This window comes from Eucalyptus grandis, chromosome 3 (assembly GCF_016545825.1).
Source record: "Eucalyptus grandis isolate ANBG69807.140 chromosome 3, ASM1654582v1, whole genome shotgun sequence".
Lineage (NCBI taxonomy): Eukaryota > Viridiplantae > Streptophyta > Magnoliopsida > Myrtales > Myrtaceae > Eucalyptus > Eucalyptus grandis.
Genome location: NC_052614.1, coordinates 27533970 through 27558920, shown reverse-complemented (window position 1 = coordinate 27558920; position 24951 = coordinate 27533970). Strand labels below are relative to the sequence as shown.

The 24951-nt window shown below is 40.1% G+C and overlaps 2 protein-coding genes across 3 annotated transcripts; one reads left to right on the top strand and one right to left on the bottom strand.

Moving 5' to 3' along the window:
• Positions 1-3518: 3518 nt before the first annotated feature.
• On the bottom strand, positions 3519-16272 carry LOC104453562 (pentatricopeptide repeat-containing protein At4g21065). Its single transcript, XM_039309509.1, has 4 exons — positions 14145-16272; positions 8103-8156; positions 6931-7375; positions 3519-4010 (listed from the first exon to the last, which is right to left on the bottom strand). Exons 1-4 carry the CDS (start codon positions 15764-15766, stop codon positions 3519-3521), a joined length of 2613 nt encoding a protein of 870 aa, XP_039165443.1. The 5' UTR covers positions 15767-16272.
• Positions 16273-16358: 86 nt separating this feature from the next.
• On the top strand, positions 16359-24508 carry LOC104439334 (disease resistance protein RPV1). Of its 2 annotated transcripts, XM_039310189.1 has the most exons (4): positions 16359-16844; positions 19310-19556; positions 22117-23212; positions 23324-24508. In XM_039310189.1, exons 2-4 carry the CDS (start codon positions 19351-19353, stop codon positions 23612-23614), a joined length of 1593 nt encoding a protein of 530 aa, XP_039166123.1. In that variant the 5' UTR covers positions 16359-16844; positions 19310-19350; the 3' UTR covers positions 23615-24508. The 2 variants fall into 2 exon arrangements, with proteins under 2 accessions (XP_039166123.1, XP_039166122.1); XM_039310188.1 differs by lacking the exon at positions 16359-16844 and having other exon boundaries at positions 19018-19556.
• Positions 24509-24951: the final 443 nt, after the last annotated feature.

Here is a 24951-nt window from a genome sequence, read left to right as displayed (position 1 = left end):
GATCGAAGAACATTCACATCAGTGAAATGCTCTAACGAAAATAATCAAAACATCCGGGTCCAAACAGAGATGTCATGATTTTAGAAGCTCGAAATACCTAGATCCAGACTAAAGTATAACGAAAAAGGTCGAAGAACATTCGCATCCAGAGTAAAATGTTCAACGAAAAGAATGGAGACATCCAGATCCAAACTGAGATGTCTAATTTTTGGAAAATGGTAAAGAAACTTACCTAGAATATCTTACCTTCAAGGAGGCTAGAATGATCCAAAGTAGTCAGTGTTACATATCCAGGACCCGTGCTTTTTACGGTCGCCTAGCATTGCAACATTGATTATCTAACCAGGACTCGAACATTTCCTCGATCGCCCAAATCTGAGGAAAACTTCTGGGAGACAACTCCGTTGAGTCGAGTGCCGGTGCATTTGAGAGGGAAATACCTGTACAATGACAAGTATTTAAGGTATGAATGGAGATACACTTACCTGGTATCATCTTTGTTCCTGGGGGAAATGTCTTCTACAAAACATGGTTATAGGAGAAGCAATATGCATTTGTGATCACAAACATGCATTAATTTAAGGGAGGTTCATGAACCATGATTTATATCAAGCCTGCATCACCTAATTTCGATTGGGAAAGATTACACAAAGAATGTTCCGATCTAAACACATGAGTATCATGGATGTGACAAATGGGGGACCTCTTGGTCTGAAAGGACTTTTCACTCATCTTCATTAAAATGGGATGTTTCATCCTGACCATTGATGCAGGATATGTGACAATCACTCTATCTTTCATCATCATGCCAAACAAGGGTTCGAGCAATCTCGCAAGTGGTACAAACTTACCAATTTGAGAGGTCTTTAACAGGGACCGTAATGCTGGCTTGGTCAACGGCTTAGCAAAGGAGACTCTTTGAGCCGAGGCTATTAAAAAATGAATGATATTTCACAATCATCTTGGGGTTTACAAGCCAAGAAACATGAGAAATGAAGCAGAAATTATCTTACTCGCACTTCTTCAAGCGATGCTTCCAAACATATGAGCTTTTACGTTAATTCAAGTGCCCTAATCTGAAGAGACTTTGTAAGGGACGTAACGTAGGTTGTGTTCATGGGTTGAGAAATGAAATGATCATTTGGCTCAAAAAGTGTTTATGGGGTCAAAGTTGGTGATCATCTTGACATTTCCAACAATTTTCCTCCTCATCATCGAAGATTTTCTTCACATCACAATTCCACTTATTGCAACATCTCAACATTTGAGTTTTTTTTTTCTTTTTTTGGGTACCACCTTGTTGGGGATACGACTCATCTCATCAAGTGTTTGATTTTTTCTTTGGGCATTGGCTTTGCTTTTACCAGGCACACTGCTTTTTCATGCCCCATTTTTTGCACTTTTTTTTACTTGCACAACCTTCATCTTTTTATCAGCATTGTAAACCATGCTACTTGAGTGGTTTGATTTTTCTTGCCTTGCCCCAGTGTGGGGGATGATCACCAACTGGATTTAATAGGAAACGAATTCATAGGCTCAAGTGGGCTATGCAATGGATAAAGTATATAGGATAGAGAAAGAACTGCTCTTCATCGTCCTAAGGCACTTTAAATTATCGTACAAGTTACACTGCGAAAGCAATACTCGAAGGTTGATGCAAGTGTGAGTAAGGAAATTCCTATCATTCATTTCAAATCTTGTCATAGTATAGGATGATTCTTGACAGGGATAATTTAAAAAGCTCTTCATGTGTGTGGACTCAAAGGGCTGAACAATGGATATACCAGTAATGTTTTGGGTAGCAGAAGAAACTGCCTCTCATCACCTTGGTTGACGTATCCTTTGCGAGATCACCCTTTTCTCGTAGGCATGGAATTTTTCACTCAACTCACTGAGGGTTGGTGTATGAAACAATGTATGGAACGGGGTTTGCCTTTCATCATTTCAAAGTATCCCATTTGACACATTCAATCCATCTCACACAATTCATCAAGGAAGAAAAATGCAAGATTTGCAACAAATTTGAACAATTCAATTCACTAAGGCAATTTACTCATCATAGAAATGCTTGCAGCTCAAAACATGACATGGCAAATTCTATCATGGATAATACTTCTTGAAAGCATTAGAATTAATTGGAGTTTGAAAACTCACGACCATCCATTTTTGCTAAGATGGCACCTCTTGGAAGTACCTTCCTTGCCACATATAGGTTGTAATTTGGAGCAAACTTGCCCCCAAGATCTGGAATTTGATTGGATCATTTCCACACCTTTGCATGGTATATGACTATCCCTGAAGCATGAAATAAAAGGATCAAAAAGACAAACGGGGTAAATCATATTTTATTTTTTTTGTGAATTTTTTTTTGAAATTCTTTTACAAAAGCATTTTTTCGAAACATTTTAACACGAGAAAGCATGATGAAGCCCAGGCCTCAGAATTCTCCTTGGATTTTTCTTTTTGTTTATCAGTTGGATAACATCACCGGGCTGATTTGGTGTACCTCATCACGCCCTCAAAATAAAACTTGTAATTTCATTGATATTCATCAATCAATTACATTTATTGAATGGAAAATGTGAATTCAAGTCCTAAAAAGAAAGTGAAAAAGAAGAAATCGAAAACAATCGCGAGATAGCGACAATAACTCCTAAAAAGCGATAAAATTACTAGAAAGTGATAAAAATTCCCGCGCAGGGGAATGTGCAAAAGTAATAAATTACTCTTGTGGGCCAGGGCCCATTTCTTCCAAAGGTCCTCCATCAATGGCATTCACCCTATCCTCATGCTCAGGTAGAGGATTCTTTTGGACATTCGGTTGAGCGGCATCAAGGAAAACGCCTTGGTGTCCGGTAAGTTTTGGACCTTATGTTTCAAAGTCAAGCATTCATCGATCGAATGTCCTACTTCCCCCATATGATACTCGCATTTCTTAGAGGGATCGCAGTTGGAAAATTTTTCAGCATTGGGTCGCTTTGGCTCATAAGACAGCAACCCCTTCTTTTGAAGAACCTTTAAGACCTGGGACAGAGGGCTAGGAAGAGGAGTGAATTGCCTCTTAACAAATTGTCGAGGGGTAGACGGTCGGCCTTCCCCTTGTTGATTCTTAGGGACATGAACAACTGGAGGCTTGCTAGATTGTGCATATGTGACATTGACTTCCGTGCTTGGTTCTTTGTCTTTCTTCATGGTGAACATTTTGCCTTGATTGGTTGGTTCATTGAACCATCCATCTCTTAGCCCAACTTCAATCTGTTCACCCACCGGGATAAGTTGGTTGAAGTTCTCAACGTATGTGCTAGCCATTCGGTTGCGAAACTCAAATGGGAGAGTCTTGACGAACAACTTCATCAGCTCCTTGTCAGCAGGCTTTGGAGTGACTTGAGCGGCCAGATTTCTCCACTTCACAGCATACTCCTTGAATGACTCGCTTTTCTTCTTCTCCATCCGCTCAAGATCCTCTCGGGAAGGTGCAATATCCATGTTGAACTTATATTGCTTTAGGAACGCATCAGTCACTTCATTCCGTCGAGAAGGTTTATATTCTTCATTATGTACCAATTCAGTGCAGGCCCAGTCAGACTAGCATGGAACGATTGAATCATGAGAGGCTCATTCTTGACATATTGGGCCATGCATACGTGATACATCTGCAAATGAGCTTTCGGGCAGGAAGTACCGTCGTACTTCTCGAACTCTGGCATCTTAAATTTCTTTGGCATCTTGACTTTCTCATACACTGACAAGTTGAACGGAAGTGAGCTTTGTGATCCTTGCAATTGCTTAACCTTCTCTTCTAGCTTTGTGAAGCGTTCATCTTGCTCCGTCTTAGGAACGTTATCAAGCTTAGCCTTTCCAGCGGTGATCAACGGTGGGTCATCTTCCAGCCCAGGCATGTCGTCGTCAATCGTTTGAACCTTGTTTGCTTGCTTCGGGATAACTACTTCAGGAAGAGCGGGTGCAGCCGTTGGATTCGCTTGGAGGAGTTGGAGTTGATCCGTCACAAGCTGTATAGAGGCGAGCACTTGTTGGAGTTGAGTCTCCACAGCGGACATACGATCACGCATTTCAGCTTGATCAGCCATTCTAGCTCTTAATCGAGTGATGATGGGAGAGCGTGAAGGATCCGTTATCACCTAATCCAAATGAACGAAAATATGTAAACACGAGGTGTAAATAGAGAGCCAATCCATAAACAATCTATTTTTAGTCAAGAAAAATTCACACATGAAAAGGATTTCCTAAAAATGGATTAAGAAAACAAAGACATGGGATGCCCCAGTAAGGACGAAATTTCCTAAACATGAACTAGGAAGAGCTAAGACATGAATTGAAAACAAATTTCCAATTTTTTTTTTATTTTCCAAATGATTCATTGCATGGCAATTTCCTCATTTTATTCATAATTGACAAATGAATTAAATCAATGATTGACCTAAATTGTCATGGACCGAGCAAAAGTATGACAAAGTAAATCGCATAGTATAGGGATAGAAGACTTACTTCACAAAGGAAAATCAATGGCAATCACATAGACATGCACATGAGATGTGAGGCTCTATTTCTACTCTAGACAGGCTTTGCAAAGTGAAGCCACAAAGATGATCAGACTAGCCACGGGCGTGTGGACTATGTCGAGTCCTCATGACTTCGGCTTGGTCAAAGAGCCGACCCGGGTCGTGGGCATGCGGACCGAGGTGGGTACTCTTTACACCATGAAAGAAACTTCGGGATTGAGATGGGCGACTCATACCTCGAGCATGCGGTCAGAGTGGTATCCATTTCAATACCATCCTAAATGATCCTATGCGGCCCAGGTCCAGCGGTAGGTTGTGTGTGCAAAGTGTAGTGATAAATGCAAATCATGCATGATAGTTTATAACAAGCAACACTTCATATGTGCAAGTAAACCATACATTCCTACACCTCTCTACAAAATAGAGGTTAGCAAACACTTCCCCTTATACCTCCAAATCTACAAAAACATTTAACACCTTAAATGTTAGAGACGTACCTAGGATCCTCACTGCCAAACAAAAATATTTATTCAAAAAAAAATTGTCCTAAGTCCACTAAGAGTTTTAACTCAAGTCCCCAGCGGAGTCGCCAAGCTATCGCGACCAAATTTTTCGGGGTAGACCACCTAGGGTTTGACTAATGGATTGTTAAGCCTAGACTTAACGCGGGCTCTCCCAAGCCCATACCAATTCGCGACTTAGGTTTGAATTCTTAACATGCAATTGATTTTAAACTAGGAGTCACCACTAATCTATTTTTGATGGGTCGATTAGAAACCCAAGTAAAGTAACGGGAGATTTACTTTATTCCTACGAACTAGAGATTAAGGGTATGGGGACTTGATTACGTTAGATTTCTCTAATGCCCTTTCGGTACCTTTCTTTTTATTTTGAAAAATGTTTGGCAATCAATTTGGATTGATTTTAAATCTATTTTCCTAACATGTGAGGCGATCATGCGGGTGCACAAACCACCAATTTAACACCCAAGTAAAGCAATACATAAATTGCAGGACTTACCTCGTAGCAACGAAAGCATCTGCAGTGTTAAATTAAAATCCACATCAACAACCCTAGATATGGTTTCTAATTAACAAGCAATTATTCAATTTTTGTTTTCTCTTTTTCAATGAGACTATAATCCATATGCAATGCAATGCAATGCTTTTAATCTAATATGAAATGATATGGCATGACAATATGTCCTAAACTATATGAATGAATAGAAATGCAATGATTTCTTAATGAACATGCAATTGTTAAATATGCAATCTAAATTAACCAAAATGACTTAATTCTAATAACGTGCAATGCAATGCAATGACGTACAAAATTATTTTAACTAAAATGACATGCGACATTTATTAAATAACCTAATCTAATGACGGGTAATTTCTAATTAAATGAACTTAACAACAATCACTAAATGACGTGCAGTTCATGAATCTAATTCTATATGACATGGGCATTTTTATTTTCCTAATAAAAACATGCAATTTATCTAGGAGAGGTTATCTACCTATAATTGATAAACATGCAATCCTAACATGCAATGACGTGCGACGAATGCCCTAATTCAACATGATATATGCATGATGATTTTTTGTGTTTTTATTAATTTCGAAATTAAAATTTCTCATGCAATTCAAATAATGATAAAACTAACATCCTAAATGAATGTGTTTTCTTTTTTGGTTTTCTTTTCCATGATTCAAAATAAAGTTCTTATTTTAAATATAAAAGATAATAACCAAACCAAACCTAATCTTAATTCAACATTTTTGGATTTTCTTATTTAAAACTCGAAATAAGATTGCAATTTTAACCCTAACACAGGAAATATTCTAAAGCAAATCTAATCCTAACTCAAATATTTTTTGGATTTTTTTTTTTTTACAAAAATAAGATTGACTCCAACCAACTTAACGACGTGAAATCAAACAAGATAAGATTGATATCTAAAATCGACGAACTATATCTCACGCATGAGATCGGGTTGGCCAATTTTGAATTAAATCGCGAATCGAATCTCGGGCTTGAAATTGGATTGTCGATTTTTGTAAGAGATTACGAGTCGGATTTCAGGCGCGAAAATCGGACTGTCAATCTCTAGCTTGAGGGGCACTTTCATGTTGGAACATCAATCATATATTTAGGAATAATCATACTAAAGAAAAAAGTAAATAAGTGAGAATAACATAAAAATAAAATAAAATAAAGTAAATAAAAAAGAAAAGAAAAGAACTACCTAAATGATTTTCTTTTTTTCTTTTGTACACGCGGCTGGCGGTGGGTCATCGAAAGACAACCGGTCGAGGTCCAAGCAAGGGGATCGCCGGCGAGGGGGCTCCGGCGAGGCAAGGCGGGTGGGCGTCGGCGCGGGCAGCGAGGATTGACGCCGGCAAGGGACTTCGGCGAAAGGGGGCACCGGCGAGGGGGCGTCGTAGGGCGCGGGGCTTGCTGTCGGGCACCGAGACGCGAGCAACAGCGATGTGGGCTCTGCGGCGTCGGGTCGCGGCAGGAACAGCGGCACGGCAGCGGCTGAGCGTCGGGGGGAGGAGCGGTTTGGCGGCAGCGTCGGCGGGGCTACTGGTACTCGGGCGATCAGGGGCGCAACAGCAACGGAAGTGCGGCGAACCGGCTTGGGATCTGCTGGGTCGCCGGTTGCAGACAAGTTAGGGGCGAGATCGGCGTTCTGGTGCGGCAGATCGAGCTCCGAGCAAGTGCGGTGTCCGGCGGGGAGGTTCGGAGGTGGAGCGGCGAGGCGGTGGCGCTGGTGCAGTGAGAGGGATAACGGCTGCGGCGGAACGGCGGTGGTGACCGACGCAACAGCGAGGCGATCGGGCAGCAAAGGTCTCCGGCGAAGGAGTCCCACGAAGAAGACGATGCAGCCCTTTTCTCTCCTTTTTTTTCTCTCTCCCTCTCTCCTCTCCTCTCTCACGTCCTTTCGCGGGTCTTCTCTCTCACGTCTCTCTGTACCCTCTCTGCAGTTGACTTTTCCCTTTTTTTGCTTTTTTTTTTTTTTTCCAAAGGAAAGAGCCCCCCAAACCCCTCGCACGCACGGCCTTTTATAGGGAAGGGAATTGGATTTTCAAATTCTTCCTCGAATCAACCTTCGCAGATTTTTTAACAAAATTCATCTCATATTGATAAGGATTCGAGATCAAGGTAAAATTTTTCTAAATCCAAATCTTTTAAAGATAAATCGCAATATTTTTTTTTACCTATCTGCCCTATCCAAAAAAAAGATTCATATCTAGAAAAAATTTTAAAATATTATATTCCCACAAGATAATTTTTAATTATTAAAAAGCACGGGCTTGAACCAATATGTTCGCTTCATGGGCTTAGTCCAACTAATTTGAAACCATCCGCCACCGGTCCAATAAAATGCAAAAAATACAAATAACAAAATAAATGCAATCTAAATCTATATGTTATGCAATTAATAAAATTAACCCCTAATTTTTTATGCAATAAATAAATAAACTAAATCGTCAAAATTTAGGTGTCAACAGAAATTAAAACCCGAAAATCTGGATGTCACACATGACTTCTCACTTTTTGCTACAAGACCATCACTCGTTGATCCGTGTTCCATGCATAGTTCTTGCAGCTTCCTTGAAATGCAGTTTACTGCATTTTCCATCATTCAAGTCTTGTAAAATCACTATTAAATGTGGTGTGATTATACATGGTGCAGTGAAAATGAAAAGGTGCTGTTTATGACCACCTTACACCTGATTTTCTTTTTCTTTTCATCTTGCTTGGTTTGGGAAAGTACCAATATCTCTCCAGACTTCTCACAAAAACAAAAGGAAAGAATAGCAATTCGTTGTTGTTAGCCAACTTTTGATAAGGATTTGGGAGAAATAGTTGATAATCGAAATTTTTAAAATGAAATAATCGATTCTAGATTTCCAAGAAAGGTCATAGAAATGCAATAATGAATTAGAAAAAGCAAGTTCGTTTGAGATTCCTTTCATGAATGATCTTAAACGTTTCCCTTTTGTGATGGTTGCGCAAAATAATGTTGGTCTTTTCCACTTCACTCAATGTGCCAACCATGGAGTTAACCTTTTGAGCGTCCTTCTTGAAAATTTCCTCGTGGGCTCTAAGAAATTAGTTCCTAACATCTATTTGTCTATTGTTCAGTTAATACAATTAGAAATTTCAAACCAATATTCCCATAACACATTTATCCAATGTTAAATTTCATCTCACAAAACATACCAAATGATTACACTCACAATGCATTTATCAAAAACTAATTTCTTAGAAAACTATGTCGTTTGCTCTTCTCCTAAAATTTGTTATTAAAGTGCAGTTGAATTCTAAAATTTTTTAAAATACAATTAACGAAATGATTTAATTGGACCAATTTAACAAATTTTAAGATTTAACTATATTTCAATAAGTTTTAAAACTTAATTGCATTTTTTAAAAATTTAGGATTAAATTACATTTTCATGATAAATTTTATAACTTTCAATGCACTTAAACCAATTTCAAAATATTAAGCATTTTGTAATTTTTTTTTTCCTTTTTTGGGCTACAAACTAGGACTAACTAATGATTGTGATCGCATTGATGCTCGGTTAAAGCTAGAGCTAATGGTTCTAAATCTCAAGCAATTACATATGCTATTTCATGTTTTTATAGTTTAGAAAAATCATACAAACTTCAATGGATGTGTGCTGATCAAATTGTAATCCGAGATAAAGAGAGAAATTGATTTAGAAGACTAGACTGACTGTCCTCCGACTTATGATCATCTACAGTAGTCTTCAAAGATGCATCGTCTACAAAGCTAATGGCTAAATGCGTTTTCTCATTTTCTTGTTTTCCCTTCTGTCAAAATCACTTCAAACAAATAATTCTCAAAAGACAAAAAAGTACACCAGCTCACAGACTATGCACAGCCTTATTGTTTGATTTTTTTTTTTTATAACCAAATTGTTTTGATTAATTAACATTATGCCGCAACTCACGAATATGAACATTTGTTGGAAAGAAAAAAAGAGAAAGAAACTTGATTTATTCATTTACAGTGAACATCATATCATTATGATTTAGGAAAAGAATTGAACTTTGATACAATACAATGTCGTCGTATAGATCAAGATTTGTTAAAGACTAAAATCATTGTAAAGAAGGGACAAATTATTCAAAGTCAATATTATGAAGAGATTGAGGTTGTTTTAAAAGACAATAAGAATTGATTCCGAACTACCAAGAAAGTTCGTAGAAGCACAATATTGGAGAAAAAAATAAAGCTCGTTTGCGATTCCTTCCATGATTGATCTTTTAACTTTTCCCTTTTGTTGATGGCTGGGAAAAAAGGGTCAAAAGTCCTTTCCATTTCACACGGTACCGCGGAAGTGGAGGTTACCTTTGGAGTGTTCTTGGAAAGCTCCTCGTGGGTCTAAGACAACTTCCCTTTTCTTTTCCTTTTTTTATAAATTGATTATCAATTTCTTTCATGCTGATAAACCAATTCTCTTACTATTTGGCAAATTTTGTTTAATTATCAAGATCTTAACTTTACCAACTATATAGAAAATTAGCAATATTTTTTTGGCAGCTTCTCGATTTTTTCCAAATTAAGTAACTCAATGGAAAAGGTTAATAAATTAAGAAAAAACAAATAAACATATATGGTCACATTATTTGAAAAAATAGGAATAACATCCTAATTAGAAAACAACCCCTTACTATCCTGGCTATGAAGAACCATCTTTTAAAGATTATTAGGGATAGAGCTAGCATCTTCAGAAATGTTGAGAATAGCTTCAGAATAGAAGGTTGCAGAGGAGATGGGGGCATCGATCCCATTATCTTTTCGGGTGATCCGTAATCGACCCTCGTTCCGGCTGACGCTTCAAGGAACTGCTGGTGCTCTGGAGCCGACGTCTCTCTCCTCCTTCGCTGAGGTGTTTGTTTCTTTGCCGGTTGTTCATGCCATGCCTTTCTTGTTTGTTGTTTGCCTTTTTTTGGGCGCTGCCTTTTTACATCACGGCATCCTTCCACTCATTATGATTGTTTATCTTGAGTGCAAGTTTTTGATACCATGATCTTTTATACTTTTGGCCTTTCCTCATTATTATATCTATTACCTTTTACCAAAATAAATAAATAAATAAATAAACATATATAGTTAACTCATATAAGAGTTGGTAACCGGTTGAAAGCTCGATTGAACAAAAGGTTGACAAATAAGAGTCAGTAAATTTAAGGCACAATAAATAAAGGTGAATGAAAATTGACAATAAAAACAAGAAAAGTTAGTGATTGAAAAAAAAACTGGTAACTAATTTAAATAAGAGTTGCTAACTCATAATTAAATGCTAATTTAAATAGAGAAAGTCACTCTAATTAAAGTTGGTAATATTGAGGCAATTTTGAGAAATGCAACTAGAAGTATGTAGACGATAAAAAACTGATAACGAAAGTTTGAAGGTGATACCCTTTCATTTTTATTTTCAAGCGAGCGAGGTTAGAAGTGCAACTCTACATGTTTACATTTCTCAGACATTTCATTTGATTCTCGCCCCGTGCGCCCCGTCACTTGTGGGGCTTAGGGCCATTTTTTGGCCCTTCCTTCAATTATATCTCTTCCACCTTGCACTTTCTTGCATGACCATTGCCCATTGACCCTTGTTCCACACGTTGTTCTTGCAACTTCCTTGGAATGTGCCATAACGCATTTTGGATCATCCTAGGCTTGTGAAATCACCATAAAATGTGGTGTGATTTGTTTTTAGAATTTTAGTAGGTGCAGCCAAGGTGAAAAAAAAGGAGCTGTTTATACTCTTTCCTCATACTTAGACTTTATATGACACCTTACAAGTGATTTTTTTTATGACATTTCTATTTTCTCAATGCTTACGTTTCAACAAAAATATGTGTATGCATAAAAAAATTTCAGGTTCCATGGGGTAAATGCAGTAGAATAGGACAAATTTTAGCGAATGGTGCCATTATAGTTGTTGGCAAACTTGCTTTGGGTAGAAATGCATTAATAACTTATTTATTGTCGACACCTAATCTTTGAAACTTAATTAGTTGTTAATTGCATAAAAAATGGGAATCGACCACGATCCCTTGCATTTTACATATTAATTGCATATTTCTTTTGTGCATCATTTAAACTCATATATTTGTAGAACTAGTGATGAATAAATTTAAGTGAATTGTCTCGAACTTAACTGATAAACTAGACTAAGTTTATAAGAGCATAAAATTTTGGCCAAGCTAACATAGCACTAAGTGGCCGAAAGTTATAAATGGAAGAACTAAGAGGTGCCAAGGTGGAAAAAATTAATTCATTAGAGTAAATTCGGGGGATAAAGACAATAACTTTGTAAAAAAATATTTCGAAGGACATTGCAGGAATATCTTCGCAACCCCATCACGGCAAGATTCGTTCTACTTCAACGGCTGAGATCATTCTCAGCCCAATCGAGGGGCCTGTATTGGTGGGAACAGTACCAGATCGTTGCCATTTCCCTTCCCTTCGCTCCCCCCAACCCAAAAAAAAAAGAAAATATTATAATAATTAATCTCCTCAGGATTCGATCCAAGCCCCAACGTAGACGCCCAAGTCGACGCCCGAGTCAAGGTTAGGCACATCATCATAAATGCATCGTTGTCGTACGCGTTGAGGGAAACGACAAAAGGAAAACAAGAAATTACAAAGGTAAAGATAATGAATATCTCAAGCAATTTCTGGGAACTTTACGTGAGGTTTTGAGAGGTAAAGGAATATTGAGACTAATATATAATTATTTTAAAACAAGAAAGGGGAGACTAAGGGCGTGCATGGAAACACTCCAAAAAAGTGTTTCCGGCACACTTCTGTACGAAAAGTGTTCCTGAACAACAAAAGGAACAGAAACGCGTTTGGTTGCGTTTTTGTTCTTTTTTTTTTTGTTTCTGAACGAAATAGAAATAGAAAAAAAACAAAAAAAAAATTGTTTCTCCTGAAAAACACTTCTCGAAAGGAACAAAAGAACAAAATCACTCCTCTCTCTTCTTCTTCTCTTCTTCTTTTCTTCTTTTTTTTCTTCTTTTTCATTTTGGCCGGTCGCCGGCCTCGGCCATGGCCGGCGACCGGCCAAAGAAAAAAGAAGAAAAAAAGAAGAAAAGAAGAAGAGAAGAAGAAGAGAGAGAAGAGACGTTTTGTTCTTTTGTTTCTTCAGAAGTGTTTCTTTTCTGGAGAAACAACTTTTTTTTTTCTTTTTCTGTTTCTATTTCGTTCGAACAAAAAAAAAAGAACAAAAACGCAACCAAACGCGTTTGTTTTTTGTTCCGAACACTTTCCGTGCGAAGTGTGCCGAAAACACTTTTTTGGAGTGTTTCCATGCACGCCCAAAGTGCGTTGGTAACGTTTTTTTTTTTCCGCGGGAAAACAAAAAAAAAATGTTTCTATTCCAAACATTTTTGAACAAAAGAACGCGTTTGGGAAGGGTGCGCATGGATTTATTTATTTCTGTGCTTTTTTTGTTCTTGGGAACGAAACAAAAAAAAGTGTTTACATTCCGGGAACAATTTTTGAACAAAAGAACGCGTTTGGTAACGTTTGGTCCGGAATAAAAATGAACAAAACACGTTTGGTTAAATTTTATTATTTTTTTGTTTCTTTTAATTTTTAAACATTTTTTTATTATTTATTATTTTTCCTTTCTTTTTATTTTTTCTTTTTTCCGGTCGGTCACACGGCCTTGGCGACCGGGCACGGGGGCTGGCCGGCCTCGCCCGGCCACGGCGAGGCTCGCCGCCCACCCAGGAGGCCGAGCCCGGCCGTGGTTGGGCGAGGCTCGGCCTCGCCTTGGCCGGGCGAGCTCGGGCTCGCCGGATGCTGGGCGAGCTCGAGCTCGCCCGGCCATGGCGAGGCCGAGCCTCGCTGATCCGGGCGAGCCCGAGCTCGCCCGCCAAGGCGAGGCCTCGCCGGCGCTGGCCACGCCGAGCCTCGCGGCCGGGGCGGCGACGGCTCGGCCTCGCCCGCGCGGCGGGCGACGCCGAGCCTCGACGGCCGGCCGGCCATGGCCGAGCCGGCGACCGGCCAAAGAAAAAGAAGAAAAAAAGAAGAAAAGAAGAAGAAAGAAGAAGAGAGAAGAGACGTTTTTTTTCTTTTGTTTCTTCCGAAGTGTTTTTTGGAGAAACAACTTTTTTTGTTTCTTTTTCTGTTTCTATTTCGTTAGAAACAAAACAAAAAAAAAAAAACGCAAACCAAACGCGTTTCTGTTTTTTTGCTTCTTAACACTTTCCGATGTGAAGTGTGCCTAAAACACTTTTTGGAGTGTTTCCATGCACGCCCAAGTGTAAAAAACTGTTCTTGAAATAAAAAAGAACAAAAACACGTTTTGAATCGCAATTAATTTTTGTTCTGGAATAGAAAAAAACGAAAACACGTTTGGTAACTGTACAAAATTTCTGTTTTTATATTTTAAAAAAAAATGCTTTTTCTAAATAAAGTTTAAACGAATCAAATTTTTTTCAAGTACTTTTTCTATTTTTATTTTTATAACATTTAAACATGATTGAATTCTCATTCTCATGAAATTCTCATCAATTTAATTTTGATAATGGTGAGTGAAGAAAAATATTTCCAACATAATCATATATGCATACTTAAAAACTAAATTTATAAGTAAAGTTCGTACAATAAGAACTAGCAAAAAATGGTGGAAACGGTTTTGATCTCGGACAACAATCTCTCTCTGGAATACATCCGACACGTGCTTCATAAAAGAATGGCAATCGTGACAAATTCGGATGTTCTTCATGACCCGAATCGTTCTCCCGTTTTCAAAATGCAGAAAGGCGAAAGCAACTGCCAACTTCTCGCTGTGATAACTCAGATTGCTCTCCTCCTCCTCTTCAATATCATGGAGCACGTTTGACGTTTGTGGCATATAACCTCGAAGCTTCAATCTGTCCATTATTGAAGTTAACAAGTCCCTAATATTTTCCCACTCCGGATGAGAATTTTCCCCTGAAACAAACTCATGGATCTCTTGGTCTGCATTGATCAAACTATAACCTGGTATTTTGCTAATTCTCCTATCTTTCATTAAAATCCTCATCTGCGCTTTGCGGTTCCATTTACCAACTCCCCCATAGGCATTGGACAGAAGGACATAATCACCATCGTGATGAGGATCCAGCTCATGAAGTCTTCCTCTCGCCTTTTCAGCTAAGCCAAGATGGTCATGATTCACACAGGCTCCAAGCAGAGTTCTCCAGACAACTGAGTTTGGCCTGATCGGCATCTTTTCAACAAATTCATATGCTTGCTCAACCATCCCCGCTCGGCCAAAAATGTCAACCATACACCCATAATGCTCAAGCGTCGGTTCCAAGCCATAATCTTTCTTTATGCTTTCAAATATTCCTCGGCCTTCTTCGACAAGTCCTGCATGGCTGCAAGCCACTAAAACTGCGGAGAACGTTATAGAATCCGGCTGCATTCCTGATTCCTTCATGTCATGGAACAATTTGAGGGCCTCATCACCGTGGCCATGCACCGCAAGCCCATTGATCGCCACCGTCCAAGTCAACACATTTCTCTCAGGCGTTTCATGGAACACCCTCATCGATTCATCGACTGACCCACACCTGGAGTACATGTCTATCAAAGCAGTCCCGACATAAATCTTCCAACTCAAGCCACTTCTCCGAAAATAACACTCGACCCACCTCCCCAATTCCAAAGCCCCTAAGCTGGAAACCGCCGAGATCACACTGAGCATAGTTACCTTATCCGGTTCAAAACTCTCTACCAGCTGCATTTCCCGAAAACAAACCAAGGCATCGTACCCAAATCCATTATTCGCGTAACACCCAATCAAGGATGACCAAGACACCAAGTCTCGCTCAGGCATTTCGTCAAACACCTTCCGCGCCGTCTCCACCGCACCAACACACCCGTACGCGCTGATCAGCGCGTTCTGGACATAGACGTCGGAGCCGAGCCCGAGCTTCGCGATCAGGGCGTGAAGGGCGTGAAGGCCGTGGCCCATCTCTCCGGAGGCGAGAGCAGGCCTTGAGGACGAAAGGGAAGGTGAAGTTATCGGGGGACACGCCGCGGCGGAGCATCTGGGCAAAGAAGGAGAGAGAGTGGGAAAGGGGAAGAGTGGGCGTGGCATCTGATGATAGTGTTGTAAGCGACGGCGTCGCGAGAGGAGGCACCGGCGAAGAGAGAGCGGGCGCGGGGCAAGCTCTCGGGGGCCGAGGCGGCGCATGACAGCAGGAGGCGGCGGCGTCGTCTTGGAGGCCGGTCTTGATGACGAGGTAGCGGGAGCTTGTAGACATCGTTCATGGATGCTGTCCTCGACAACATAGGTTCAGGCCTCGTCGGCTAGCCCACTTTGCTTTTATACATCGAGTCCGCCGAGTCTCGTCCTCCTCGTCTGGTTCGCTCGGCAGAGCAGCTCCGGCGAGCAACCGTCGCCCAGATCTGGCAGATCTGGGCGACGGCTCGCTTGGGGCTCGGCGTCGCTCGCTCGAGCTGCTCTGCCGAGCGACCACAGCTGCTCGAGCTCGGCAGAGCAGCTGCAGCGAGCGTTGCTCGCCCAGATCTGCGGGCTCGAGCGAGCGTCGGGTGGTGGTCGGCGAAGGTTGCTCTCGCCGAAGCCCTCTTCCAACGGAGATGGAGGAGCAGCAGCAATTACCTGGACTCGGAAGCTTCAGCCGGTTGACGGAGCACCACCTGTCGGCGCCGGAGAGTGAGCGGAGTGGGGAGGCGCCGGAGAGTTCGGTGTCGATGCTGCTTTCGTCCGGCGGTCTGGTTTGCTTTCTCTTCGAATTCTCGAGACCTTGTTGCCGGCTTGCCCATCTCCTTCTGCCGCCCCTCACCATTCACCGGGCTTACTGCCGGCTTACCCATCGTCGCGCCTCTACCTAGCTTGCCGGCTCTCTTCGTCGCGCTCAGTACATCCCGCTGCAGCCGCGACAGCGGCTTTGCCGGCTTATTCTAACGCCACAGCAACAGTCACTGGCGGTTTCCGGTGATTCCAGGTGGCATCCCGGCTCCATTTGACGCCACCGCTTGCTGTTTTGTTTCCTCTGCTACGTTTGATTTCCTTTCGCAGGTTGCTCAGAGCAGACTAGCATTGATCGAACCCACACCGTCGCCGCCAAGCAGAGTACGACCAACAAACCTTCACCGCTGCATCTTTTGTTCTAGCGAACCTGTCTGCAATTTGCCGTGTCCTTGCTGGATCGCCATCGTTGCTGCTTTGGTCCTGACGTTCCTCCTCACCGGTCGACGTAAAGCTCCCCGCCCCGGTCCGATTCTCGGAAACAAATACTTCAAACCAGGTAATTTCTTGAACCAATTTGATAGTTTGCAATTATTGATTATCTAATTCGATATTATTCAATTCTAATCTTGATTTGTGCCTAATTTTTAGGCATCTCCATGTTAGGAAATTCCCTATTTTGAACACTGCGTGTAGTTGATAATTCGATATTTAGGTAATGAGATAGGCTTGTGGATTGCATAAACAAATTTTAAAAAATTTGATAATGATTTTAATTTTCCTTCTACGTTAATTTAATTCAATAAAAAGTTATATAAACAAATCATCCAACCTAAATGAATATAAGTTAACACGGTTTCATAATCTTATATTCTCCCACTCTATTATTAGAAATGCATATCTAATTAAAATTAAGAAGCACCTAAAGTAGTCACCAATCCAGCTTTTTGAGATTTATTTTTCTTGTTGCTTTTGACCGATAATAGTACAATAAAGTAACTACAAAAAAAAAAAAAAAAAAAGGATCACTTTGTTCATGACTATGACTGTAAAGTTCAGGCCACTCAAAGCATCCTAAAATAGTCGGTTTGCTTCTGACGCTACTCGCGATCGAGGAGCAATTTTTTGTCCTTTTTTTTTTTTACAATCTTTTCAGGTAAATTTTTCCTTTTTTTTTTATCAGAAATCTTAATGTCAATCAAGTGCCAATTCTTCTTTTCTTTTCCTTTTTGCGGTACATGTGTTTCATATTTTTAGTTTACTTCGACTTGGATTTGGACTAAATTATGTTGACTTGACTTCATGGGCCTCAGGCCAGCCATCATCACCATGCAGATAAATGGTGATTCTTATTTGTCGGCCAACGGAAGTGAAAATTTGTTGCTTTGCTTCAATAACACATTATCTTACACTTTATATTTGAATGAACATTTTAAATCTTAACAAGAAAGTAAAAAAGGTTTTGCTTTCTAGAAAGCACCAAACAAACTAGTCCTAAGAAAACGCTCTAACCATCAGGATTATATGTCATTTGTGAAACCAAATTATGTATATATTTAAGTTCCGTTCGTTTCGTGAAAATAATTTTAAGAAAATATTTTTCAAATTTTCTGGTATTCATTCCATAAAAAATAAATTGGCGAGGAAAAATATTTTCTATCAACGGAAAAATGTTTTCTAAATAGGGAAAAATGTTTTCCGCTTTTCAAGTAAGAGAAAACATTTTACTCACTCAGTCTCTCTTATCTATAGCCCACGCTTCTTTCTTTCTTTTTTTTTTTTTAAAAAAATTCGAATTTCTAATTATTGTTTCTTTCTTTTTCTCTTTTTTCTTTCCTTTCTTTCTTTATTGGCTGATTGCCAGCCACAAGCAAGCCTCGAGCTTGCCGGCTTCAGCAAGCTCGGACTTGCCTTTGGCTGGTCGCTGGCAATCGAAGAAGAAGAAGGAGGAATAGAAAAATAAAAAATAAAAAGAAAAAGAAATAAAAAATTACAAACTGCAAATTCGATTTTAAAAAGATTAAAAAATCATTAAAAGAAATGCACGAAGGTAAATCAAATCGAATTTTCCATACCGATTGATAGAAAATTTTCAAGTTTGAGCCGAACACCAAAAAATTGATATTTTTAAGAAAATGATTTCCTAAAAAACATTTTCCAGAAACACTACATTTTCCATAAAATGAACGGAGCCCTACATCTATCAATAATTAAGAAAATAAGGTAAAATGAAGCTTAGTGGTTGAACCACATAATCATAAAGTTCCATCTCCTCCCTTCCCCTTAACATTAATCGGACATATTACTTCAACATAAATTATAAAAAAAAAAAAAACTTAATCATCACATTTGATTTGATATACCGTATCTAGAGCAATACACTAACGTCAACTTGCCCTCCTAATTTTCAGTTTATTTAGAATTTGACTTGACTCTGGCGAGCCATGAAAATCGGAAAAAAGAAAATCAATTTCTCATATCTCGAACTAATATAGACTCGCTGGAGTCGCATTTCCCGGCATCCCGAGACGTGTGACTCCACTTGTGTAGAGTTACATTTCTCATTCTCGCCACATCTCACCAATCAACTTGTGGGGCTTAGGCCGTTTCTTAATCTTCAATCATATATATGCAATTTCTCCCTATTAATGCCGCGACACGACGGAAACTGAAACTGAGCTTGGCTTACCTACCTGACCATCGCCTATTGGCCCTTGTTAAAGCATATCAAATCTTTTGTGATTTGCTTGCAGAATTTTAGCAAGATGGAAAGAAAATGGAGCTCTTCTCCGGAAATTGGATCCACTGGCAACGGTGCATCGGGAGCTTTGTTTGACGTGTTCTTGAGTTTTCGAGGGCCGGACACTCGTTTGAATTTCGCAAATTCCCTCTATCATGCCCTGCGAGATAAGGGTATCCGTGTTTTTTTAGACAATGAGGGGATCGACCCCGGTAAAGAGATCGGCCATGAGATTTTCCAGGCCATTGATGACTCGAAAATCTGCATTCCCATCTTCTCCATAGGCTATGCCTCCAGCAGGTGGTGCCTACGCGAGCTGGAACACATGATGAAGCGTAGGAAATCCCATGGACTGGAGGTCAAGCCCATATTCTATGACGTGGAACCTTCCGTTGTGAAGCTTGAACCTGGAGTATATAGGGAGGCATTGATTCAGCATGAAAATGAACGTGGGGCTGAGACTGTGCAGGGCTGGAAGGAGGCCCTTAAGGAAGTCACTGAAATCGCAGGATGGAAAGCCGAAAACACAGGGTATGTTAACTCACTCAACTCCAGCTTCCATTTTCTCTCCGTTTCTTATGCTTGAATACTGATCATAATTTGAATAGCCAAATTTTTTGTTTGGACTTTACACTTTTACACACTGTAACTACTATGGAAAAACTTGAAAAAAAATGCGAAAGAAGGATATTCTTGAGACTCCACTGATCTTCCCGAGACAGTCCATGCTCAATTGTGGAAAATCACGAGACAGATCATCATAGCGAGGTGACCTCATAGTAAAGAGTGTAAATGGTTTGGTTTAGTTTGGTTTTTTTGGAAAATTGAATTGAACCGAACCGATAAGGAAATTTATTGAACTGAATTGAAATCCGATCCGAACCGAAATCGAAATCCTAGTTCGGTTCGGTTTTTCAATTTTTACATTTTGCTTTTTTTCCTACATGCACCCCTTTCACTAAATTTTTTATCTTTTAAAAAATCGATTTTTTAATTATTTTTTATTCCTTTTCTTTTCTTTTTCTTTTTTCTTTTCTTTTCGTTTTTCTTTCTTTTTCTCCTCCTTCCTCATTGGCCGGTTGCCGGCCACGGTCAGAGGCGAGCTAGAGCCTCGCTAACTTGTGGTGAGGTCAAGCTTACCAAACGCCAGCAAGCTTGAGCCCCCGACCAAATGGCCTCGCCTAACCAAGTGAGGTGGAGCCTTGCCACAAATTGCGAGGCTCAACCTCACCGGAATCTGGTGAGCTGGAGCCTTGCTGGCCTGTGGCAAAGCTCCAATGAAAAAGGAGAAGAAAAAAAAAAAGAAAAAAAAAATTAAAAATCAAAAAACGATTTTTTAAAAAATAAAATGAAATTTTTTTTAGATTTTATCAGTTTGGTTCGGTTAATCGAGTGGGTTAAATTTTTTTTGGTTTTTAATGAAAACCGAACTGAATGAGAACCAAATCGGAGGGAAAAAAAAAACTGAACTTTTTCGGTTCGATTTGGTTTTTGACACTCCTATTGACACTCCTACCTCATAGTAGTAGATCTATTTGCTCGTAATGTCTCTCTGCGGCCGGTGGACACCCATCGGTGACTCCACTTGTAGATTGTAAACTTTTTCATCTATTTTGGTGCCCAGCTTCCTCACCCTCTTTCAGATATTGCTGTTTCCCCAAATCAGTTTCCTTTTCCACTTTCAGATCTGATTTAATTCGTCAGTTTATTTTTTCAATTAGAAAGGGGTCGGTTTATGTTTTTCGGATTTGAAGCGAGGACCCATTGAATAATGTTTGTCTAGCAGTATGAACGTGAAGCTTCATAACACGAACCAATCCGTCTAGATTGGATATGGGCCGGGCCGGACGGGTCTTGTAAATTTCTTTCCACGGGTAGCTAGTTTTAGTGGAGCTCCTATCCTTTGACTAACTTGATTCGAAAGAGTACTAACGGACCATATTGGCTTTTGGGTGGAATCAACTTTGAACCAGTCTATAGATGAGATCCTCAAACAATTCCCAAAATTCTAAACGCCCATTTTTATCATACCATGTAATTCAGTATATTAACAGTTTCTACATCACAATTTTTTTGGGTGCATTATGTATCTTTTTTTTTATTTACTTAACATGAAACTAAGAAAGTTCGCGGCAAAAAGTTCTCCCATCCAAAAGCTTCAAGTGGTTGGAGGAAGTCGTCAAAAGGTTCTAGGATGTGTCTGTAAGAGAAAGAATTAGTTGGCCTTTTCACCGTCCTTGAGTTCGCAACTTTTGGGGCAATGGAATAATGCCACGCCGGAAGAATATAGGGAAAAGCAAGAGATTTGCTTCAAAGCATGAATTAATTAATTTCAAGGAGGGTGCCGGATAAAATTAGTTTTTATAGAAGGTAGATTTAAGATTCAGTCAGTTAGCATCGTGTAGTGTAAACACATCAAATCTTGATTATTGTCATATGATACGAATCTAGGTTAGACTCAAAACGACTGTGCAGATTAGATTTTATATTGCAACTATAAATCTAGGTGGACTCAGAACGACATGCCCAGCCCACCTTAAACTCAAGCATAAGAGAGCCCACACCCACACTAAAACTCAACTCACTCCCAGCCCGCACAACGAATCAAAACAAAACTTAATCTCTCGACTCTCTGTATCTCTCGCCTCACAGCTCAATTGTTATGTGAGATTATAATATGAAAAGGTTGGTTCTTAAAGTTACCAGTTACAATAGAAAATGTGAATTACAAGTTTACTTATATAGGGAATTGAAAAAAAAAAAAAAAAACAGCAAAACAAAGAAGAAAACATAAGGGGCCGGTTCAGTTCCGTACTGTTTACTTGGTGGACTAGTTCAATTTCCAATTCCAGAAAACCTGGAACGGCCCCTGTTTCGGTTCCCAATAAAAAAATATGCGATGAATATTGGAAGGGATCATTTTCATTTCGTGGTCTTGGTCATCACCTATTAAATATCCATTTTATCTTATCACAATGAGTGAATCGATTTGGAAAGTCATGTACTATTTCTTTCTCTTTATATCCCACATTTTGTGGCTAACTCATATCATTGACAGTAACTTCATAATACTCTCTCTAATGATATGCAGCCATGGAGAACTAACACGACAAATAGCTCTTGAAGTTTTTGGTAAGCTTGACGTGTCTCCAGTACATCTCCCTGATTTTTTAGTTGGGATCGACAAATCAGTGGATAAAGTTATAGATTTGTTGAGTGTTGAATCTAAGGAGATAAGACTCATTGGAATATGTGGTATGGGTGGGATAGGCAAGACAACTCTTGCGAAGATCGTTTACAAGAAGTTGTCAGCTCGTTTTCAAAGTAGTAGCTTTATCCACGATATTCGACAAGCATCAGAAAGTTCGAGTTTTGGTCTTCTAGATGTGCAAAGGAAACTAGTGCGTGATATCCTTGGGGAACAGAAAATTGAGATTCCAAGCATTGATGAAGGGAAAAATGTGATAAAAAAATACTTTAGTGAAAAGAAAGTTCTTATTATCCTTGATGATGTAAATGATGGGGAACAACTAAGGGCTTTAGCAGCAGAGAGGAAATGGTTTGGTTCAGGAAGTAGAATTCTGGTTACAACGAGAAATAAAGATGTTTTGTCTAAATTTCAGAATAGTTTGATTCATGAAGTGGAAGGGCTGAATAGTCAAGAATCTTTAGAACTGTTCAGCAAGCATGCATTTGGAAGCATCTTTCCTCCAAGTGACTTTCTCAAACTATCTAGAAAAGCTATTGCAAGAGCAGGGGGGCTTCCTTTAACTATTGAAGTGATCGGTTCATTGTTACATGGAAAAGAAGAGGCAGTGTGGAAAGATATTTTAAGAAAGATGGAAATATATCCTCGTGAGGATGTGCTGGAACATTTAAGGTTAAGTTATGAGGCTTTAGATGTCACGCAGAAGGAGATCTTTCTTGATATTGCCTGCTTTCTAGCTGGAAAAAGTAAGAGAGATGCAACTTATATGTGGGGTGACAGATTGTTTCCAGAAGAGGGAATCCAAGTCCTACTTTCAAGGTCCTTAGTAAAAATTAGAGAGGAGAATGAGTTATGGATGCATGACCAGCTTAAAGACCTAGGTAGGAGTATTGTACTTGCTGAAAATTACAAAAATCCAGGAAAGCGTTCGCGAGTGTGGAATCATAAAGATGCGTTGGACATGATCACCAGAGAGAAGGTAAAGCTCAGTGCAACCGCTTGTAACTTTTTCATAGCATAAATATAATTTTTTTCCTGCTTATTTTGTACTTCACATGGGTTGATGGAAGACTCATTTTCATCGTTATAGGGAACTGAAACTGTTGAGGCGATTTGTGTGGATTTTAATGGGATTTCATTGACGTCGAAAGAGTTTAAGGAAGTGCCAAATATAAGATATCTTGAAATGAGGAGCGGAAATCTCTCCGGAGACTTTAAGGACGTTTTTCCAGAACTAAGATGGCTTTCTTGGAAGAGATATCCCTCATTTTCGCAAGTTACCCACTTTTTTCCTGAAGAACTACTCATCCTGGACCTATCAGGGAGTATAATAACAGAGCACTGGGATTGGACTCAACTCAAGGTATGGGCAACTTTTTAGGTACAACGTTTGCTTACCTTTTTATTTCCACACAAGCTCATGCGTTACACCGGTTGAGGGGTATCTTATTATTAAAGTGAAAGAAGATATCTAGCTGTTGAAGGATGTCCCTAAGATACCTTTTCCGACCTCCATATTCAACTTCTTTTAATGTTTTCAAACTCAATTGCTTCCTGATAGCTAGAAGTATATCGAAACAAAATTAGTTTAACATATGTTAAATATGTCTCTTTTGGTAGCTGAATTGTAATTGCACTAATGCTGTAATTTTGTATTGTAAACTATTCTAACCATTAGGTGTGGCAATGTAAAATTTAAAGCTGTAGCACATCAAAGCTGGATGCGTCAGCTTTCTAAAAGCTTCTATAAGGTTCCATAGCTTTGACTTAGTTGCAACTAAGAGGCTTATTCCAATTACTTTGTAAAACCGCAACACCAACTTTTTACAACTGAAGCAATTGCTGCGAAGTTTTACCAAACAGTCTCAACAAGTTTCTATGGTAACTTCACGTAACTAGTACATTTACACACATTTATAATTAAAGAAGTGCGTAGAGTGGAGTTTTGTGATTGAGTCACACCATGGCAACTTTTCGTTACCTGCTTCCCTAAACATTAAATAGGAAACGCTGCCCTTTACATTGATAAGATAAAAGAACTTCATTAACGTACTTAAACTAATAATTGATGTTCATTGGACAGCATATTAACATCTTTACATAACATAGTAACATGGGTGTAATTTGAGATGATAGTGAATAAATCTAAATACTCTAATTAACAAATATATTGGGTTTATCATGTATATGATTGGTTTATAATGCGTCTATTAATTAGTAAATAAGAATTATCGAAATTGTTGTTGTATGAAAATAAATTTAAGAATAACTTTAAATTCAAATATCGGGCGAGGACGGCCCTCGCCCGGATCCGGCGAGGCGGGGACACCCTCGCCCGACGCAGCCGGGCGGCCCTCGCCGGCGACGGGCGAGGACGGCCCTCGCCGATTTGGCGAGGCGGGGACACCCTCGCCCAACGCAGGCCGGGCCGCCCTCGCCCGACGCAGCGGCGAGGGCGGCCCGCCCAACGGCGTCGAGCGAGGACGGGCGAGGGCGAGGGGGACACCCGCCCCGACACAGGCAAGGGCCGTCCTCGCCCGACGCAGGCGGGCGGCCGGCCCTTGCCCGACGCAGCGGGGCGGCCCTCGCCGGCGTCGGCGAGGACAGCCCTTGCCGGATCTGGCGAGGGCACCTCGCCCGACGCAAGCGAGGCCGCCCTCGCCCGACGCCGGCGAGGGCCGCCCAAGCCCGAGGCCGGCGAGGGTGACCCTCGTCCGA